Source organism: Tripterygium wilfordii, chromosome 13, assembly GCF_013401445.1.
Source record: "Tripterygium wilfordii isolate XIE 37 chromosome 13, ASM1340144v1, whole genome shotgun sequence".
NCBI lineage: Eukaryota > Viridiplantae > Streptophyta > Magnoliopsida > Celastrales > Celastraceae > Tripterygium > Tripterygium wilfordii.
The window spans coordinates 5,720,319-5,739,315 of NC_052244.1; the positions used below are offsets into that span (position 1 = coordinate 5,720,319).

Genomic DNA, 18,997 nt, shown 5'->3' on the forward strand with positions numbered 1-18,997 from the left:
TTTGTTTTCAAAATTGATTTTCCAGCACTATATTAAGCATATATGGATGTCAACTTCACATAAATAGACATCAGTCTTATTTAACATGTATGGACACATATCGCAAACATCATGACATTATCATTTAAATTCAATTCTTATAAATCAAAGAGTATTCAGATAGCACACAAAAGACCTTAAAACATCATTATATTATAAACAAAGTTTTAATATCATCAAAACAAAACAAATGTAAGAATAACATGCGCATGATATTTCCAATAAACAATGTGAAACATGACTAAAGCTAATTACTTATTACATAAAATCCCCATAAAAGGATATCTAAACAAAAACTGCATAATCCTACCGGATAAAATATTTTGCTCTTCATCCCATGTGGTTTTTGAACAAAAACAACATAACCACATGGGAATACACCGTCTACGCTTCTAAACAGGGAAAAAAGAATAGCCAAGGAGCCTTCAAAACCTGATTTTGACCCACCCAACCTCCATAAATTCGAACGAAACAAACTAATAAATTTACAATTTTACAAATTATAATTGATCCCATCCATGGCTGAGATCAGTGTACAATAGGCCTAAAGTTGCAACTGCCCTGGCCCTCTCCTTGATGATCTCGAAGAATTATTGCTCAGTTCTGATGCAGTGGACGGTATCCGTGGTTCTTCCTGTCTTTGCGCCTCCTGCAAAGATAGCCACCTACAATGTAAATCTGATGCTGCAGCTGGTCTTACAATGCAATGACATTTGCGAAGGAACTAAATGAAAATATAGTAGCAAATGCTGATCATGAATCAATGAAGTTGTCTTGAAAAAAATAGTGCTGGTAACACAACAGTCCTACACTTCCTTCTCTGCCAATATAGCCTCATAACAACATCATGATCCCAACAGATTCCACCACATAAATTTTTCTGCCACCATCACCTCTACCCTCCTATGTAAATGATTTTCCAGAACCAAACCCTTACTTCCATAAGACATTATATCAGATCAAGACAGGTGAATTTGTCCCAACACCACGCCCCATGTCTCAACCTCTTGATGGAGGGTGTTGTCTACAAATCATTCTCATGATAATAATTTAGGCTCTTCCTAGGAAGCACGGACACGGACACGGGACACAACACGACACGGATACTCCGACACGGGAATTTCAAAATTTTTAGGACATGGACACGGCAAGGACACACTACATGAATAATATAATTTATAAATTAGTTCTATAGAAAATTAATATAGAAAAATATTTTTGAATATGGTAATGTTTGATTTTAATAAATACACTTTTGAATACAATTTTACTATATTTAAAACAAAGTAACATAAACAAATATTTTTGAATAGGGTAATGTTTGATTTTGATAAATATACTTTTGAATCCTACTTGACTATATAGTTACTAGTTTTATTTGTTTTTACAAATTATAAAAGAATAAACAAATAAAAAAATAAATGTGGCGACACATGGACCCCTCAATTATATAAACAGGAGCTTTCTTCCTTTTTTGAAATGTATAAACAGAAGCTTCTTTATAGGGAGGCGCATACAGTTATCAGAAAGGGTGTTTATGTGTGTCTCAAAAGGTGTTTATGTTTGTCTCAATGTGGGGACACATGGGCCATCCATCTCTGATAGGAGGATAAAGCAAGATGTAAGGAAAAAAGGGACACGGCGTGCCCATGCCGTGTCCTTTAATTAAAAGTAAGATAAAAATTGGACACGGTCTGGACACGTGTCCGGGCCGTGTCCATGTCCGACACTGGTACGCCTTCATTTGGGAAGTGTCCGTGCTTCCTAGCCGCTCTTCATGCTCATATTATGCTATCTGCTTTGACATTCCTATTCTCTAAATTTACTGATCTCAAGAAGGTACAACCTAAAATGCAATCAAAATCTATATGTAGGCTGAGGCTCAACATGACATATGACAATACTAATGAGTAATAATAAAACCATGATTTTTTCTTTGATAAGGAATAAAACCATGACTAATCAAGCAAAGAGAGATGCTATTTGCACACATATTAAGACTCATTGTGCACACAATTTTTTAAAAAATTTAAATTTACCAAATAATCCTTATATGAAATTACCTTAAAACCTCTATACTTTTTACACCCCACATTTGTTTTTCATTATAATTAAATTGAATTAACTTTGTAACCTAAATCTTTTAATTAAATTTATTGTACAAGAAATAATCATCTCCTCTTCTAGTCTTCTCCCCAAATAAATTGAATACTCCTAACAATGGTAGCTCTGTAAATAGAAAAAAATTATGAACCAATTTCAGCTGATAAATACATCATTTAAAAGACATTTTTTATTCTCTGTTTTCTTTGGACGAAAGTAAATTAGATTTGGCACTTTGATTAAAATAATACAAACAAACAAGATATAATGATGATTATAATACACAATAATAAATTGGGTTTAATTGTCTATTAATTGAGAAAAGAAAAGTGAATAAAACAAATCAAAGGTGTGCATGGGAGTAAATAAAGTTGGGGTTGGTTACGGAGAAAGCTTGAGACAGGTTCTTCATCGTGTTAAGAATTATTGAAAATGAAGGGTCTTTTGTGGGTATTAAAGAGAGGAAGAAAAGTAATGAATAAAAACAGAAATTACAACTCAAAACAAATCAATTCTTCCATACTTCAAATTTCAAAACAAAGTAAAGGAGAAAGATAGAACCCGACAGAAACATCTCAAACACATGAGTTGCTTTATTTTAACTGGAGGAAGAGGTGGAATAAGAGGGTATATGTGGGTGGAGTAAGAAGGTAGTTTAGGATTTCAATTTTTATGTAATTAATATTTGTGAAAGGGTAATTTGAGAAGTTCATTGTGCGTATTAAAAGAAATATTAGGGTGTGCTAAGTAAATGTGTGTAGTGCGTCCAAACTTGTGTGTAAATGGTGGCTCCCTCAAACAAAACCAAAACAGACTATTGAGAACAATAAAAAGAATCCCAACAAACCTTTGACGATGAAGTCGAATTGTTGCCGCACTGCATCTGTGTTTTCACATGCATTCGGTGCTGCCGTTGCATGTCTTCAAATTGATGCAGTCTCGAGGTGAAGTTAATTCCATTCTGTGAATTGAAATTTCCATCTTGGTTAATGTCACCATCCTCAATTTGTGATCCACTTGACCTGTGATGTAGAATTTGAGAGTAGGCAATCCCTGAAGATGCTCGCCTAAATTGCTCACTATTGAAGGACGGTAGAGTGTTTAAACGATTTTGTAGCACCCTAAAGGCAGAACTTTGCTGCATTCAACAAATAAATAAATGAAATTTTGAAAATGAGGATAAGGACAAAGGTAAGCAATCACAAAAAAAAAAAAACTACATGTTGAAATGATACCACCTTCAAGTTAGGTTCTACATCAGACCATATAAATTCTCTAATACTAAAACACGATAATTAATTGGTGTATCTATATGAACTAGATTACCATTTCCCAGTAACTGGTTGACTGACAACAAGGTAAGCACAAAATTTTGAGTGAAACCCATAAAGTCAATGTAGCACAGTTTTCTTCACAGGGGAATTGCCATTTCTTTGCCATGCAAACCATTCTAAAAGTTATTGATTACTGCAAAGCAAGCGTCTTGCTCAATGGTAAATAAGAGCTAATTAAAAGAACAATTCAACTCTTTCAAACGTACTTGAGGAAGTAACATCAGAAGGCCATACAAAGCTTTTAACAACCATATATGTCTATCAGGTTCAAGAAGCTGCAATAAAACAAAAAAAAACTCAGAAACTCAAAATATACATTTGGAACTGGGAGTGGTGGGTGGGGGTGGGGGAGAGAGAGAGAGGGAGAACCACCAGCATAATTTACTTCGTTCAAACTTCAAACCAGTTTCACCTATGTAAGAATATGATAGCAGAGTCCAACATTAAAACTACTGAATCCATAATATATTAATCTAAAGATACGGATCGCACATAACATGCCTCATGCAATTATATCAAAAGCAATAACTATTTCCTGTAAGTTGACTTCCTTCAAAAGATAGAACATGGAAACTATACATTTCTTTCACAATAACCCTTCCCAAGAAGACTAGCAATGCTTAGCCATTGAAACTAGGAAATTGTTTTCGCGTGTGTTGTGGGAGAGAGGGAAAGAGATATATTACTTACCATTCATCTTCATATAAGATTTAAGGACTAAAACAGGATTCAAAACTACGTTGTCAACTTTGTTAGAAATACCCAAAACCTTAAGAGCAAAATCCATGAAAATTGCACACATCCAGCAAAAAGTACTGGGTATACCACAGGAATACTACTACTACAACAGATTCCATGTAGGTTAGATGTTACCACGTTTTTCATCGCATGCACTTTGTTAAATTGCTTCAGAAGCTGGTCAAAGTATGAATAAGTAAATAGAAGGTTTTGTTGGTGAAATGTTCTAGAATGCAAAACATGGATGGGAATCAACAGAGAGTTCAATCTTAATTTTTTAAAAGCGAAGAATATATACTCTTACTCCCATGTCAAGGGTCAAGAACCAAAAAACACTAACATAGTCTAGACTATTGCTCCTAAATCCAGTCAACGTAACTAAAAGTATTGTGGGGAAATTTTCGTAATAAGACAACTCAAAAATATCATTGAGAAAAGTGAAGACTAACAAAACAAATAAATAAAAAGCATGACACCATAAACCCAGACACAAGGGGGGAGAGGGAGAGAGACAGAGACAGAGGCAAAATAAATAAATCTCGTCATGTTTTACTCTGCCGGTCATCATCTAAATCAGATTTAAGTAACTACAAGAACCCAACAAAAAGGTGAGACATAATACTATGTTTGGTTTATGCACCTGCAATCTAAGATAAGCGAAGATGGGTGTTTCAAGCAAACGAATCAATTTATCCAGTTGGACCAAGAACTTCACATTGATGTCTTCCTCCCCTAGCGATTGAATTACAGCACTTGCATGCTGATAAGTCTGCCAAGAAAAGAGACCAATATTCACTACCATAAAGGAAAAAAGTGCATTGTTTTTATATGCAAAACAATAGATGAATAAACATATAGATAGATAGATAGAGAGAGAGAGAGAGAGAACAAAATGCAAATCTCATACTTGAGCTAATAAGCACAGGCTTATAATTGCCATAGGTGAATGACACCATGAAGCATATAATGACACAAACAAATCTTTCCCAGCAGCATTCTCCAGGGACTGCTTTAAAAGGTCTCGAAGCTCTTTCAATTCAGAGGATGTAAGTAAAATCAAATTCAAAGCCTGAAAAGAGAAAAAAGAGTTTTGAGTCCAATGTATGACAATAAATATCCATTCTACCAACGTGGCTTGACACCTAAGGAGAAAGGTGAAAGCGTAAGGTAGAGAACAAGAAAACGAAAACATGTGCCACCTTGGCATAACCCCAATCACCTACTAAGTGGCTTGATTATACCACATTCGCTAAGCATTTTCAAAATCTAAGTTCTCATAAATGAAAAGTGGAAGGACCTGAACCATGATCGATGCAAAATCCAGGTCAGATTCTCCTTCTAGTATGGTAGAGAGTTCACGGTAGACCCTTTCAGCATTTAAAAGTACACAAAGACGGCGGATTATCAAAGCACCCCGCCTAACAAGACAAAATGATTTGTATAAGAAAAGATCAAGCATGCTCAAGTTTACAGTCCACAAAACATAATAAACGAACTAGCTAATCCACAAAGAAGGGTTGGAAGAAAAGGAAAATGGTCACTCACTTTTCTAGAAGAGAATTATCAACCCGGAAATTGTGGACTAAAAAGACAACAAGCTGCCGGAAAAGTTTTGTGTCTTTAGCTATGCAAGCATGAATCTCAAGGACGAGGAGCACTACCTGTGAACAAGATCATAACTGCAATCAATTAGAAAGCCTGAATTCAAGAATGCAAAATGCAATTTTCCAAATAAAACATTCAGGTTGAAAATATTATCATAAACTTTAAAGTTTGATGGGGCTTGAAATTTTTATTGGTAAGCAAAAAATCAGATGATACAATAAATGAAAAGAACTAGGACTCCCATGAAAATAATAAATGAATAAGATAAATTGTAGCAATGACATAAACAGAGATAAAAGATAAACAAAGACAATCCAAACCGATGGTCTAGCCTAAAATCAACAACAGACATTTAATACTTTTCCAACAATCAATAAGAATGAACAAAAAGAGGCATTCCTCAGAAGAAAGCAATCTCGTCTATAGAGGGGAAAAAAACCCTCAACCAAACCCAAACATTTATGCAGCCAGATACATGCCATGAACGAGGACAGAAAATCTCAAACATGCTTATAAGTTATATCCATGAGCATATTTCCTTGGGCGCTCGAGTGGGTATTCTAGCTCCCTTATATTCTAACATGGAAAGTTATGTATGCTTAGCAGTTAAAATGATAAAGAATGAGACAAACATGTTATACTGCCTTGTACCATCAAGTACTTCAAATCCGCCCCCATGAAAACAGTCAATGTCTATCAGCTTGAAGACTGTCACTTGAATCTTAAGCATATTGACAATCAAAGTTAAATTAAATAATTACCGGCATACCCTCAACTACTACTGCATTCAACTGATCAATTTCTTATTTAAATTATCTTACAGGCTCATGGCTAAAAATGATAACAACTATTTCATTCATTTTTTCACAGAGCCTCAATAATAAAATAATACAGGATAGAATACCTGGAGAAATGAAGATACAGAGTTGGAAGAGAAAAGTTCTAAAGAAAATGTGGGATCGAGTTTTACGGCTAACAATATATACCATACGATAATTTGTGCATGCCAAAAAAAATACATATTTGGGCTAGAAAAAGACAAAATAGAACCAAATTCTCTAGCCCAATAGTTAAAAGGCTGAATCAAGTTCTAAATTCTTCAAACCATATTATTGGGGGAACTGATTCCTTATGCTTTCCATGGGAATTTAAAGGGTAGAGGAAGACGGGAAGGGCATGGAAAGGAAAAAATTTAACACACCCTTGTTTGGGAGTCTCACAAAGGGAAAGGAGTGGAATCGAGGATTTTAACAAATATCAATTGTTCTTGATTTTATTAAGTAGCATTATCAGGACAAAATTGAAATATACGTGTTAATAAAACTACTCCATTCCCACAAAAATTGGTGGGAACAATTCCGGAAGTAGGACGAGGAATGATTGTTTTTGTGTCACACCTACAATCCCCTTCAACCCTAATAGTAAAACTTCCAAGCATGGGCTTTTTTCCTTTTTTTTTCTTTTTTGAGAAAGTAATCCTAAGAAATAAATAAACAGTTGATACTCTTCAGTGTCCAATCCTCTCTCTCAGCTCTTCAAATATTACCAGTTTGAAAAATTCATTTTTCTGCTTTTCATTTCCTTAATGATGATATTTTTCACGACCTCAATGTAATAGAACACCAAACAAAAAGCATATTCAAGGATCCCACAGAAAACAAATCTCCAACAAAAAATATTGTACATGAAAAGCAAATACCCGAAGATAAGAAATAAGGATATACAACAAGCAACAGTAACTAAGAATATTAACAAACATGAAAAATAATTTATGAGATAAAGAATCAATAGCACAACTAGATAAAACGGGCAGCAATTGAAAGTATAAGCAGTAGTCACCAATACCTCATCAGAAGGATCTGATAGAGCTTTCAGAAGGGTATCAAATATGTCATTCAGAAAACATAAGACCTGTTTCAGGTAAAAAAAAGAAGTACCAATCTTAACAGAAATCCAAATGAAAGAACATAAGCAAAGAGCACTACCAAGTTATTTTAGAATGGCCAAGCTAAGTACAAATCCCCACTTCCTTTCATGTAATACAGTACTGGATTAGTACACCTTTTTTTTTTTTGAGTTACAGTTGAAATATGCTTGCATTTTCCACCAGGTTGGGAAACTAAGGATGATTTCAATCGGAATGGAGTAGGTTGTAATCTTCACATACTATTGGATTTGAAGCAGCTTCAAGAAGTGAGATATCTAAACTAATAGATGGATTATGGCCACACAAACCACTGTAATGGGCTATCTACGTGGTGGCTCCTGCATGGCACCATTTAAGAGAGCAAGAACGGTGAGAAGAGGCTATGCATTGCAAGTGAAGGAGTCAAGTTGTTAACATTTATGCTCGCATGAAAAGGCCAAGAAATGCATATTGGTTTGAGAATTAGGACGTGATAGAATACTTATAATCCTTGATTCCTTGATTTTTCCTGTCATCCAACTTAGAGAACCATGTCCTTCATGAATACATACGGAGTAATACATGGATTGTCCTGAAATTCTATGTTTTCTACACCAAAATGGCCATGATAAACTATCAAGAGCACTTGGAAAAAGGAGAACAATATAAACATAATTGACAGCATGCCTAGCTTTCATGGACAAAAAGAAAAGTCAGTAAGAATCTTGTCAAAAGAAAAATAATTCAAATTCAATCTCAAGCTCCTTGTTACCTCAGAACGATGTCTGTCTAAAAGGGTTGATATCCAGTGCAATGCCTCACTTCGAGTAGCCTCCCATTCGCTAGATAGTTGCCTGAACGATTTAAAAATCCAGTAATAACGGTTAAAATGATTTTTACATTATTTCTGAACATAATGATAAACTCATATAACAACCCTCTAAACCCCTGCTTCTACAGCTCCTTAGAAGCTGAAGTGCTTTGTGGTAACAAACTTCTAATAACATTTCAAACCTAGCCTTTCCCCAGTCAATAGAAACTACACCTCCTTGCAATAGCAAGAATCGCTCCAACATCAAATCCTTCTGCAGGATCCGCGTTGATTGCACGAAGTTCTTCATTAGTTTCACGAGCAACCTTATCCACAGAAAAGAAAATGCATTTCATGGAAGTGCTTAGAGAACTGCAGATGTATTTATGCCAGGAAAGGTTAATTACTTACAACTCTGATTTTCTCTTCTTTATCAGATATGCAGGGTAGAATAGCTCCCAGAATATCAGCATAATAAGGAACAAGTTGGTCCCCACCAAGTTTTACAAACTCATTTATCTGCACAGCCGAGCATTATAAGAAAATAAGGTCCCTCCAACTAAAATTCAAGGCAAGAAGAACTGGGTCCAGATTCCAAAACAGTTAGTCATTCTGTATACATGATGGCTAAAATATATTGCACAAAAATAACAAACAGCCAGAGGCATTGCATAAGCTTCAAAGGCACTAACCCATGTGATAGCTGTTAGCCGAGTAAATTCATCAGGAGAACCTGCCCTCTGCACTAGAATTTCAGCCATGCGACCATAATCTACAGACTTCAAGAGTAGCACTGCCCGAGTCAGAAAATTACAAATGAACAAAAGATTTTGTTTTTAAGTCAGAACAGTACAGATAATTGATTACATTTATGAAGAAACTAGTCTAAATTGAAATCAATACATCTAGAATTAAATTCTTTATATGTTGGAGGGAAAATGCCAAGAAACAAAATTTCACAAGGCAAGTGATAACTGAAGTTAAAAACAAAATAAAAGCTATACATGAAACTTAAATTATCAAAAGCCTTACTGGGGAGTTTTTAATTTCTTGGAGAAACTCTGAAAGAGCAGAATCAGCTTGTTGCCTTATTTCATGGCTAGAATCGCTCAACATATTAAACAAACCTGAGAGTTTTCAGATTTTCATCAGTACTTAGAGTACAACAATAAACATCAAGGAAGAATATTGGATTCCAAGTTTTTCTACAAAGAGATGTGTATTATTTACCATCAAGGAAATCCGGAAGAAAACCCAGCATATCAATATCTGGAACACTGTCCAGTACAGTGATCCATCCAACTAAAAACTGTCGTACATATGGATTAAGAACATTCATACGCTCTCTCAACAAAGGTATAAATTCTTCAATGCTGACGAAGACAACAAAGGAAAACAATGAGAACAAGATTTTTTTTCTTTTTTCTTTACCGAAAATACAGGAGTTACAAATATTGAAATGGAATGGAAAAGATGGCAAACCTGAACTGATCACTTTCCGTAACAATGTCCTGTTCCATCAGAGTAAAATAAGAATTGAGTTTACACAAAGCGAGATCCTATCAATCAAACAATTACATGGATATGCTTGTGCCAAAAAAAGTTATTGGGTAAACCAGAACATTTGCAGGGAAGAGCAATTTTTCACCTTTACAAGCCGATCTAAAAGATGAGCAGCACTTTGTACATTGGCATCTGAGTCTGCTGAGAGTTTACATAAGGCATCAAAAATCTGGTTAAAGAATATGATAAAATCTCCCCTGACAACCTGAGCATCAACAAGAAACATGCATCAAACCTAATACAGTTACAAGAACGAGAAAGAAAACTAAATCTACTAAATTCCATCTTCACCTTTGCGATATTGTATAGAGCTTCACAAGCATAATAACGAACTCTACTATCTTGATCAGAAAAAGAACTAAGCACGGGCGGCACAATTTGCTGCCAAGAATCAGAAGCAAAGATAAGTTATCATTTCATATTATGAAGGGAAGTAAAAAAGGAAAAAAACTCTAGCATTGAAACAAAATCTATAATTTCGAGATATACGGAACAAAACTATGGGAAAAAAAATTGTATCCTTCTGTTACTCTGCATAGAAAATGGTTCTAATCAAATCCACAATATCTGGCTGTTGCTTTTCAAACTAGAAAGTGGTGAAACATTATTGTGTCACATGACAGCTAAGATTCTGCATACATCCAATAAAACTAAGAACTTCAAGAATATAACCGAAGTAGCCTGTAGAACAAAATGGATGATATTGATCCAGAAAAAAGAAAATGATCCAAGAATCTCAATCTCATGGCAGATGGACTCCACTGCACATACACATAGGGGAACACATTCCGTCAACAAGTTACAAATGCACGTCCACAAAAAGATGGATGCCATAGAGATACCACAAAACTTGAACTTACTTGTAAATCAACCTTGATCATTCAACAAGGGAATTAGGAATTCTTCAGAACAGTGTGTCCCAGGACCAACCTTTCCAAAAAAAACTCAACTAAAACAGCAGGACCGGATTCAGAAAAAAAATTTTGGGTGGTAGGAAAATAACTCTTAAGCATCACAAAGATAAGAAAGACGACACATTTTGGGGAGATGATAAAGATGAGCCTATTGGCAAATTCCTACTATTATTTTTGACATGAGCACATCAATTGAAGGATATACACCAGGACATGAGTAGAATGCCACATAAGATAAAATCTCTTGCACTCTTTCGGAATAAAACCAGTGTGTTAAATCTGGGAGTCCAAATGTAAGAAGGACCAACTTTGAAGAAAAATGGATCAACTGAAATATACATATAACTTAACTCCAGAAAATTTTAGAAACTTCCAAACCAGGCCAGACTGACCAGGAATCTCAAACCCTACAAGATTTTGGTATTGCAAAATCTAATTTCCTTTAAATCTCCTACTAGCTCTCCTACTAGCATGCGTAACACGTGCAAGTACCAAAACTGACACTAGAAACTAAAAATGAACTAGACTTGATTAATAAAGCGTGAAGAGTCACTCATCGGCAATATTTCAGAAGTCCATCGCTGGGCAAACTAAATCCCGTGTCATGTCAACGTTAATAGTGATTTACCACAAACAGCATCTTAACATGGAAACCAAATTAATACTCTTACAAAACACTGCTACAAGAAAAATAACCATACACCTTTCCATTAACAGCATCATGTGATTTGATAGGTGGTAAAAGGCTTCATTTGAACTGAAAGATTTTCCTGAGACATAGGTAGTTAGGATCACTAACCTCTAGATGTTGAGCTGCTTCAGAACTTAACCCAACCGTGGCAGCAGCTAGTCCTATCAATCCTCCCTACACGAAAATAAACTGAATTACGTTAATTATTCCAACTATAACAAATAGTTGATGGATTCATCGAAGAAAAAAACCAAATTCCCATCAATTTAATGAAGGACCAAACCTTGCGGTGATTAGCTTGTGGCGAGTAGGTGTAGTCATTCGTCAACAAAGTAATCACTGCTGAAATCTTCTCGTGATCCCCTGCCGACGCCAACTGCTTTACAATCCCCTCAACCTACAAAATCCAAACAAACTCAGATATTTCTAGAATCGCATAATTCACTATGAATCAAAATGAGCCTTAAATTTCAAACAGTTCCTCATGATTTAAACACGGACAGAGAGATTCAAACCTCGAGAGCTGCATTCTTGCGCTTCTCATAGAGCTTGTCGGCAAGGTTGCGGAGGACGGAGGCGGGAATCACGTAGTGCGCTTCCGCCATACTGGAACCGACACCCAACTCTCTCTCTGTCTCTCTCTGAAGACTGATATTCCGACGTAAATTCGATTCCGATTACAATTCTCCGCAAATTTTCTCTAACCGAAACCAAATTCGTTTCCTGATCTTCTCCTCCTCAAGTCGGGAATATGACTTCTTATGGGTTTTTGGGCTCGAATTGAGATTTCTCGGCAGATCTGAGAAAACCGATAGAGAAATTGAACCAATAAACTTAAAAGTAGACCTAATTTTCCTTTCTAATCACACGGAGTTTCTTGTCTAGGGGCAATTGGGCAAACATTATCAGGGTCAGTGTGGTAAACATTTTTGTACAGTATTTATGCTAGCTTTTAGTATAAATGTTTTGTGCATGCCAAACGAGTATATCGGACATTTCAGTAGCATTTTGGTTCTCATTCTCGTATTGTCCCCATTATTTTAGTGTTATTTTCATAATACCCTTAAAAAGCCTTCCTCTTTCTTCCTCTACTTTCCTCCTCCTTTTTTCTCTTCTTCTCTCTCTTCACCTCTCTTCCTCTTCCTCTCCGGCCCAATTAGAATGACGACACCCTATAGATCGACATCTAGGGAAGCCATAATCGATGGCGGTGATAAGATTCCCCGAAGCCGCCGCATGTGGTCTTGCCATCGGTGACGGCCATTAGATTCGTCATGCCATTGGAAATCACATGAGTAGTAGAAGTTTTGGTTATCAAACACGGGAACATCTCCGATCACATATGTTCTCGATCGGGGAACTCCAGCCAAAGAATTACTCGAAATCCCAATCCCAAAATTAGGCCCCAAAGGGAGTGTTGTAGCCACGGATTACTCAACCCAAAGGGTGTTGTAGCCATATTTACTTTTAATCTATTAATTAATAAAATTAATTAATTAATCTTAATATATGTAAGATTGGAATATTGTTTATTATTTATCCTTATTTTAGATATTATTTATATTTTATTTTAAATATCAATTTACTTAAAAGTAAATGCATAATACCCCTGCACGTAATTTGTCACAAAATGTTATACAACATAAATGTTACCAACAAATGTTGAACCAAACACTACCAACCATTTATGCAGCATATCTGCTACTAAAATTGTCTAGCATTTTTACTACCACCATTTCTGTTAGCATATCTGCGTGGTGATTTTGAATTGATTTCTTAAGGGGTTGTTTCGGGATTTAACATTCATTTTGATTTTGATAAAAACCTAAAAATGGAATGGTTTATACCCTAAAACTAAAAAAGGAAGATAAGAACGCATTTCCCTTTTTTATTTGAATAATCATATTAATTAAATGAAATTGTATTTATGCTTGGGCCGAAAATAGCCTCCATACACCAATTGACACGTGGAGGAATGATATGCACACTTGTCAAAAAACAACCAACCTCCAACTGACACATGGTAAGGGCATGACTTTTTATTTTTAATGTTTTTTCATTTTATAGATTTTTGTGATTATTGAATCTAGGGATAAGTTATTGAAAATCAGGAGTGTCCAAAAAAATAAATGTCTGGATACTACAATTGAGGAAAGTGTTATCTTAGTGGTTTATCTTCTTTAAGACTAGTTTGTTAAGAGATAAACGAGATTTTAGCAGGATTATCTCAAAAAGATTTTAGCAGAATTATCTCAAAAGGAGTTCAGGAGAAGTAGGAGTTTGTTATCCCTATATTCGTGAATTCTCTCATGCACGTTTTCAATTGTTGCAAGACACTGGGAAGTCAATTTCACATTCGGCTTGCATCCCAAGGAAGAAGACATTTTTCCACAACCTTTCGTGCAGAAGCATCAATAGAATGGCTGATGTTAGTCATGTTCTCACAATTTCAAGCACGAAACCTGTAAATCTACAAGGTGTAGCACGTCACAATCTCCAAAAAGCCCTCATCCACCCTAAATAAGAAGCATGACCAAAGAGATGCTACCATCATCCACATTATCAGGAGAATATTGTGATTATGAAGACTACTAACCCAATCACTCAAGTAAACAACAAGAATGTGGTTTTCCTACAATCCTTACGATGTCTAATGACAGAGTCGTGAAGGAAATGCCAAAGAAATAGGAGAAGTAGTGTTATCATAATCATCAATTGCCACTATGAAAGGAAGAGAAAGAAGAATCTATGGTACCCCACGTCAACCACAAACCCAACATCTTCAATCCTTTACTGCTTACTTAGGTAATGACTCTGGTCACTTATCTTTTCAATTAGCATGGCTCAGGCCAACTAATTTTAGATTTGCCCTTTTCCTTTCCAAAAGCCTCTACGCCAATGTCTTTGATTTAGCTTGTAAAGCACGCTCTGATACATCTCAAGATGTATTTCTTTTCAATGAAATTCTTGATGCATTTCAAGAATGTGTTGTTTTCCATCTATATCCATTAGAAGTTCTTTCATTCCGGTGATAGTCTTCTGTCTACTATTTTTTCAAGATTGATGCTATACGAATGTTAAGTCCTTTTTTCCGAAAGGCAACCTTGAGGCGGCATCTTAGTGTTCTCTATCTACACACAATTCGTTTGGTGAAGAGGTATAATTTGGTGTAAACTATAAACTATTAAAACCTTTGGACTAACAGCAAGTCCTGGCATACCTGAACATACATCATCCATAGTTTCAACACTCTATTCCCAATAGCCGAATTTTGGATATCTTCTGTCTAGCAAAGAACACACCGAACAATTTATTGGCTTTTATTCCTGGTATTTAATGTTATATCTATGCTTATTTGTCTTTGATATAGTTTTTTTATGGATTAAGTAGAACGCCACATGCTCACAAACCTTTAAAACTTAACACCAACCAAATCACATGGTAATTATATTAGTACGAAACGAATAGAATGGCGCAGATGTTGGGTCCATACTACACTAAGAATATGTACTGATTATGTGCAAAATCAGACTAATTCTCGACTGCTCGGTTCTGCAGACATCTCAGTTGATGAGACTAGGAATCAGGAGATTGTTGTTCTATTTCTACACAAGTAGGGAATGTAAACTTTGGGGTCCCTGAGGTGTGCATTAGGGGGACACTCCGATGCTCAAGTTAGATCGGTAGACAATAAGGCTAGCGAGACAACTCAATATTTAGAAGCTTTATCTTTAGCTGGTAATGAATAGTGGAAAAAGTGAGATATTTACCTGAGTGGAGGTCTCCATTTTGTATGAATTTTGAGTTACTGATTACCCTTAATTGCGGGAGATGTTTTGTGGGTGAATCGCCCAAAGATCTCTTTTAGACCTCATTGTAGATCTTCTTCTTGATCGATGTTAAGTGCTCCTTGGTACCTCGAGGTGTTTTGGTCACTTGGGGGCCCTGGAGGTCATGCTTGTCAGATCGTACCGAGGAATAATGACCAAGGTGACATATGGGTTGATCGAGATGCTTCACAACCCAATCTTCTTTCCTTTATTCTGTATAGTGACACGAGGGTATTTTTGTATTATTACATGTCCCCTACTTTTTTATTACGGGTTATTTGATTCGTTGAGGTAAAATGGTGTCATTATTCCCCCTATTAATGTCGATGGTGCTTTGTCGAAAGATCATATCAATGGTCTTGATCGAGCAATCTGAGGGGGCGGGCTTCTCTAACCATAGATCTTATCTTGGAATTCACTACAAATAGTGAATAAATTTTTCCCTTTTTTACTTTAAACAGCTCTCTGCCAGCTTACCGAGCAAGCATTCTTTCCTTTTACCGACCAAGCTTCAAGTAACTTTTAAGAACGTCTTCTTCCTCTATCACTTCTAGTTCCTCCAAGTCAGGTACCTATTATATCGATTCTACCTCATCTTCTGACGTTGTTATCACTCATGCTCATTGGGATCGATATTTTTTTGTTTTCAACAGAACCAATCTTTGTAGAATTTTCCATAAGCTTTGCTCCTAAGGATTTTCCTACCCCCCAGTCATGAGCAAGGGATCAAAACATGATAAGGAGTCTAAACCAACCTACCTTGTACTAAGACTCATGAGTGAATCAACACGGTGAAGTAAAAAATATAAGATTCCTTGGCCTTATCGCCTAGTTGTTGAGGGCGAATCTTCATTTCGCCCGGGCCCGGTGAGTTCGTTGTCTCACTTCAAACTTTGCAAGCTAGTGCTATGATTAATTTTCCTCCAGCCCTCACTTGCTTTCTCAGGTAATTCAATCTTTCTCCCGCTATCATTACTCCTAATTCATGGAAATTTTTGGGCACTATTATTTACCTTGGCCAGGCACGCCATCTTGGTATATCGTCCTTGTTCCTTTAGCACATTCTCACTTTATGTCAAAATCTCCATTCTCCCGACTTCTACTATATTCAGTTCAAGTCGGGTTTCAAATCTCCTTACAATAATACTTTTGTCAAATACTGGAAGACCACCTATTTCTTTGTTCAGGTACTGATCAATCCCAGGGAGCATTTTCTATTATGAACCACTTGGTCGGTTCCTTGGGTTACCCTTCTTTAACACTCCCCCAAAGCTGCATGGGGACAAGGATAAACTTCTCGAGGAATGGAAGACTCTTCTCGCCCCTGATTCTACTATTTTTACTTTGCTTTACTGATCGATCTTATTTTGACTTTTTCTTGGACTTCTGCAAAATATGGCCGACATAAATGAATATATGACCATGAACATGAACATGCCTTCTGGTCCTACAAGCTAATTGTTCAAGTTCCCATTGTCTTGGCCTTCTCCTTAGCTAGTTATCGAGCTAATATGCTCGGTTACTTTTTAAATATGATTTTCTTAATTGTTACACTGAGCTTGACTACTTGATATTTATGCTTAGAATCTATCTATGGTTTTTATGTGTATGTCGATGAAGACTTCTGGCCTAGTTAAGCAGAGCTTGGATTGCTCAGTCATTTCCACTTCAGAAATTTTCTGCGTGTTTGAGTTAATTGACCAAGTTGGACTGCTCGATCTACTCCCCTTGAAAATTTCTTTAAGCGTTAATGTTTGACCAGGAGTATTCGTCTTAGATCTTTCTTGAGGTGGGATTCATCCTTTTCTCGGTCATCATCCATTATTGCTCAATTGACTCCTATTGGACATTTTAGGAATACGTTACTGAGGTGATTCCTCTATGTTGTAACCAAGATTTTGGCACAAATGTGCACCCAGATGTGTCATTACAACCCACTCGAGCAAATATAAAGCCGTAATCAATTGATATTTATAGACACAATTGGATATCTAACAATCAAGGCATGGTATGTATGTGTACCTATGATTCACGAAGTTCGGGGTCTTATTATGTTTGATGAAGGTATTAAGCACCTCATAACATATATCCTAATCGGAAAATTACCATCTGAGGTCTGGAGAGTTCTGAGCACTGCCATCGCTATAGAAAACAATAGATACATATACTTATAAAATAAAATATATAAAAGAGAGTGAATGGGGATCGGTCAGAATGAATGTACCACTTGTAGTATGTACAACCCTATGGAGAGAGTTCACACAACTTATGAGTAGGAGCGTAAAGCTTTGCTATTAAGAGAATAACATGATGTGATGAAGGGATGGGGATGAGATGGGTGCATGGTGCATATTAATTATAGAAAATATGGATGTATGCAAAAAGTGTAAGGCATCACCTATTTCTGAATGGACACAAATGCATGTATTATGCTCAATGCACTATATATCATGATGCACTTGAATAAGGGACAAACAAGTGTCTGACACGTGAAATAGTGCATATTCCTAATGCATGTTATATGATGAGATGACTTTGCTAGGAAATCTTTTACGGATATATTATCATGATATGACAATTAATGAATATTCATACATGTATGCAAAGTCTCAAAGGATGGTGATATGTTGATGGAATGACATGAATGATGCCTAGACTGAAAAGCTAAAATGAAAAGCTTTAATGGTTTTTTTGATGCCCACTTTCATATGACATCCAGTGGTCGCTGGAATATTCCACTTCTTTCTACCTCAAAGACTACATGTTGTTGGCTTAGAGAATATGCCTAAATGTAGAGGTGTCTAGTACCGTGTGTCCAATGTCGTGGCTCCGATGTGATGGCTCCTAGAAAGCCCTATTTGGTCTTGTGTCCCTTCGTAATCCTCTACTAACTCAGCATGAAGGTCTTCCTCATTCTCTTTGATTTTTCCTTCAAAACCAAATGTGTTCCTTTTACTGGACTAGTTATCCCTTTTATATCCTCCTCCTCGGTTGTCTTGTCATCTTCTGCTTTTTTCCTTTTTTGGGCTTATTGTTCCCTACTTTTTCTCCTTTTTGCTAACTACTCTCTAGTGTCTATTGTGTTCGAGCCCAAAGACATCCATTTTACGCTCTGCTGTTATACCCATTGTTAGACAACCACATGTACCAAACACACTATCCATCACCTAGATATCTTTTCACGGCGTGACTGGTCACGTGGTCCAGTTCCCTCCAAAAATTTATGGGAAACCTTGCTTTACTCCGGATGAATATAAAATCATTGGGCTTGATTTTTAATAGATTGCACTTAGATTTGACAATCAATGGACCAAACGTAGTCGATGAGCCTAATGCAATCAAGAGGTTTGGGCCTAGTGGGTCGACTTAGTCAGAGGATCGCTGAAGGGCATTATCATCTTTCTGAGCATTATTCAAAAAGCCTCGTCTTTTGATAGGTATGATAATACCTATTGTTTTTGGT

The 18,997-nt window shown here is 36.2% G+C and overlaps 1 protein-coding gene across 2 annotated transcripts; it reads right to left on the minus strand.

Moving 5' to 3' along the window:
* Positions 1-230: 230 nt before the first annotated feature.
* Positions 231-12,624, minus strand: LOC120013610 (protein VAC14 homolog). Of its 2 annotated transcripts, none has more exons than XM_038865481.1 (20): positions 12,220-12,622; positions 11,988-12,101; positions 11,813-11,878; positions 10,391-10,480; positions 10,185-10,304; positions 10,019-10,047; positions 9,767-9,909; positions 9,569-9,663; positions 9,229-9,315; positions 8,948-9,055; positions 8,771-8,862; positions 8,498-8,579; positions 7,665-7,730; positions 5,760-5,875; positions 5,512-5,632; positions 5,122-5,283; positions 4,855-4,983; positions 3,683-3,751; positions 2,990-3,280; positions 231-688 (listed from the first exon to the last, which is right to left on the minus strand). In XM_038865481.1, the coding sequence occupies exons 1-20, from the start codon at positions 12,307-12,309 to the stop codon at positions 584-586; spliced, it is 2,175 nt and encodes a 724-aa protein (XP_038721409.1). In that variant the 5' UTR covers positions 12,310-12,622; the 3' UTR covers positions 231-583. The 2 variants fall into 2 exon arrangements, 1 of the variants encoding a protein (XP_038721409.1); XR_005471466.1 differs by lacking the exon at positions 231-688 and adding an exon at positions 3,849-3,888 and having other exon boundaries at positions 3,261-3,280; positions 12,220-12,624.
* Between the last annotated feature and the right edge of the window lie 6,373 nt (positions 12,625-18,997).

Bases quoted from the DNA above. Each gene is read 5' to 3' on its own strand.
- LOC120013610 (XM_038865481.1), bottom strand. From the start codon at position 12,309: ATGGCGGAAGCGCACTACGTGATTCCCGCCTCCGTCCTCCGCAACCTT. The intron at 9,664-9,766 runs GTAAATAATACA...GAAAACTCTCAG, and splicing joins TCTTCCGGATTTCCTTGATG to GTTTGTTTAATATGTTGAGC. The intron at 689-2,989 runs GTTTGTTGGGAT...CTATCTTTGCAG, and splicing joins ATTCGACTTCATCGTCAAAG to GAGGCGCAAAGACAGGAAGA.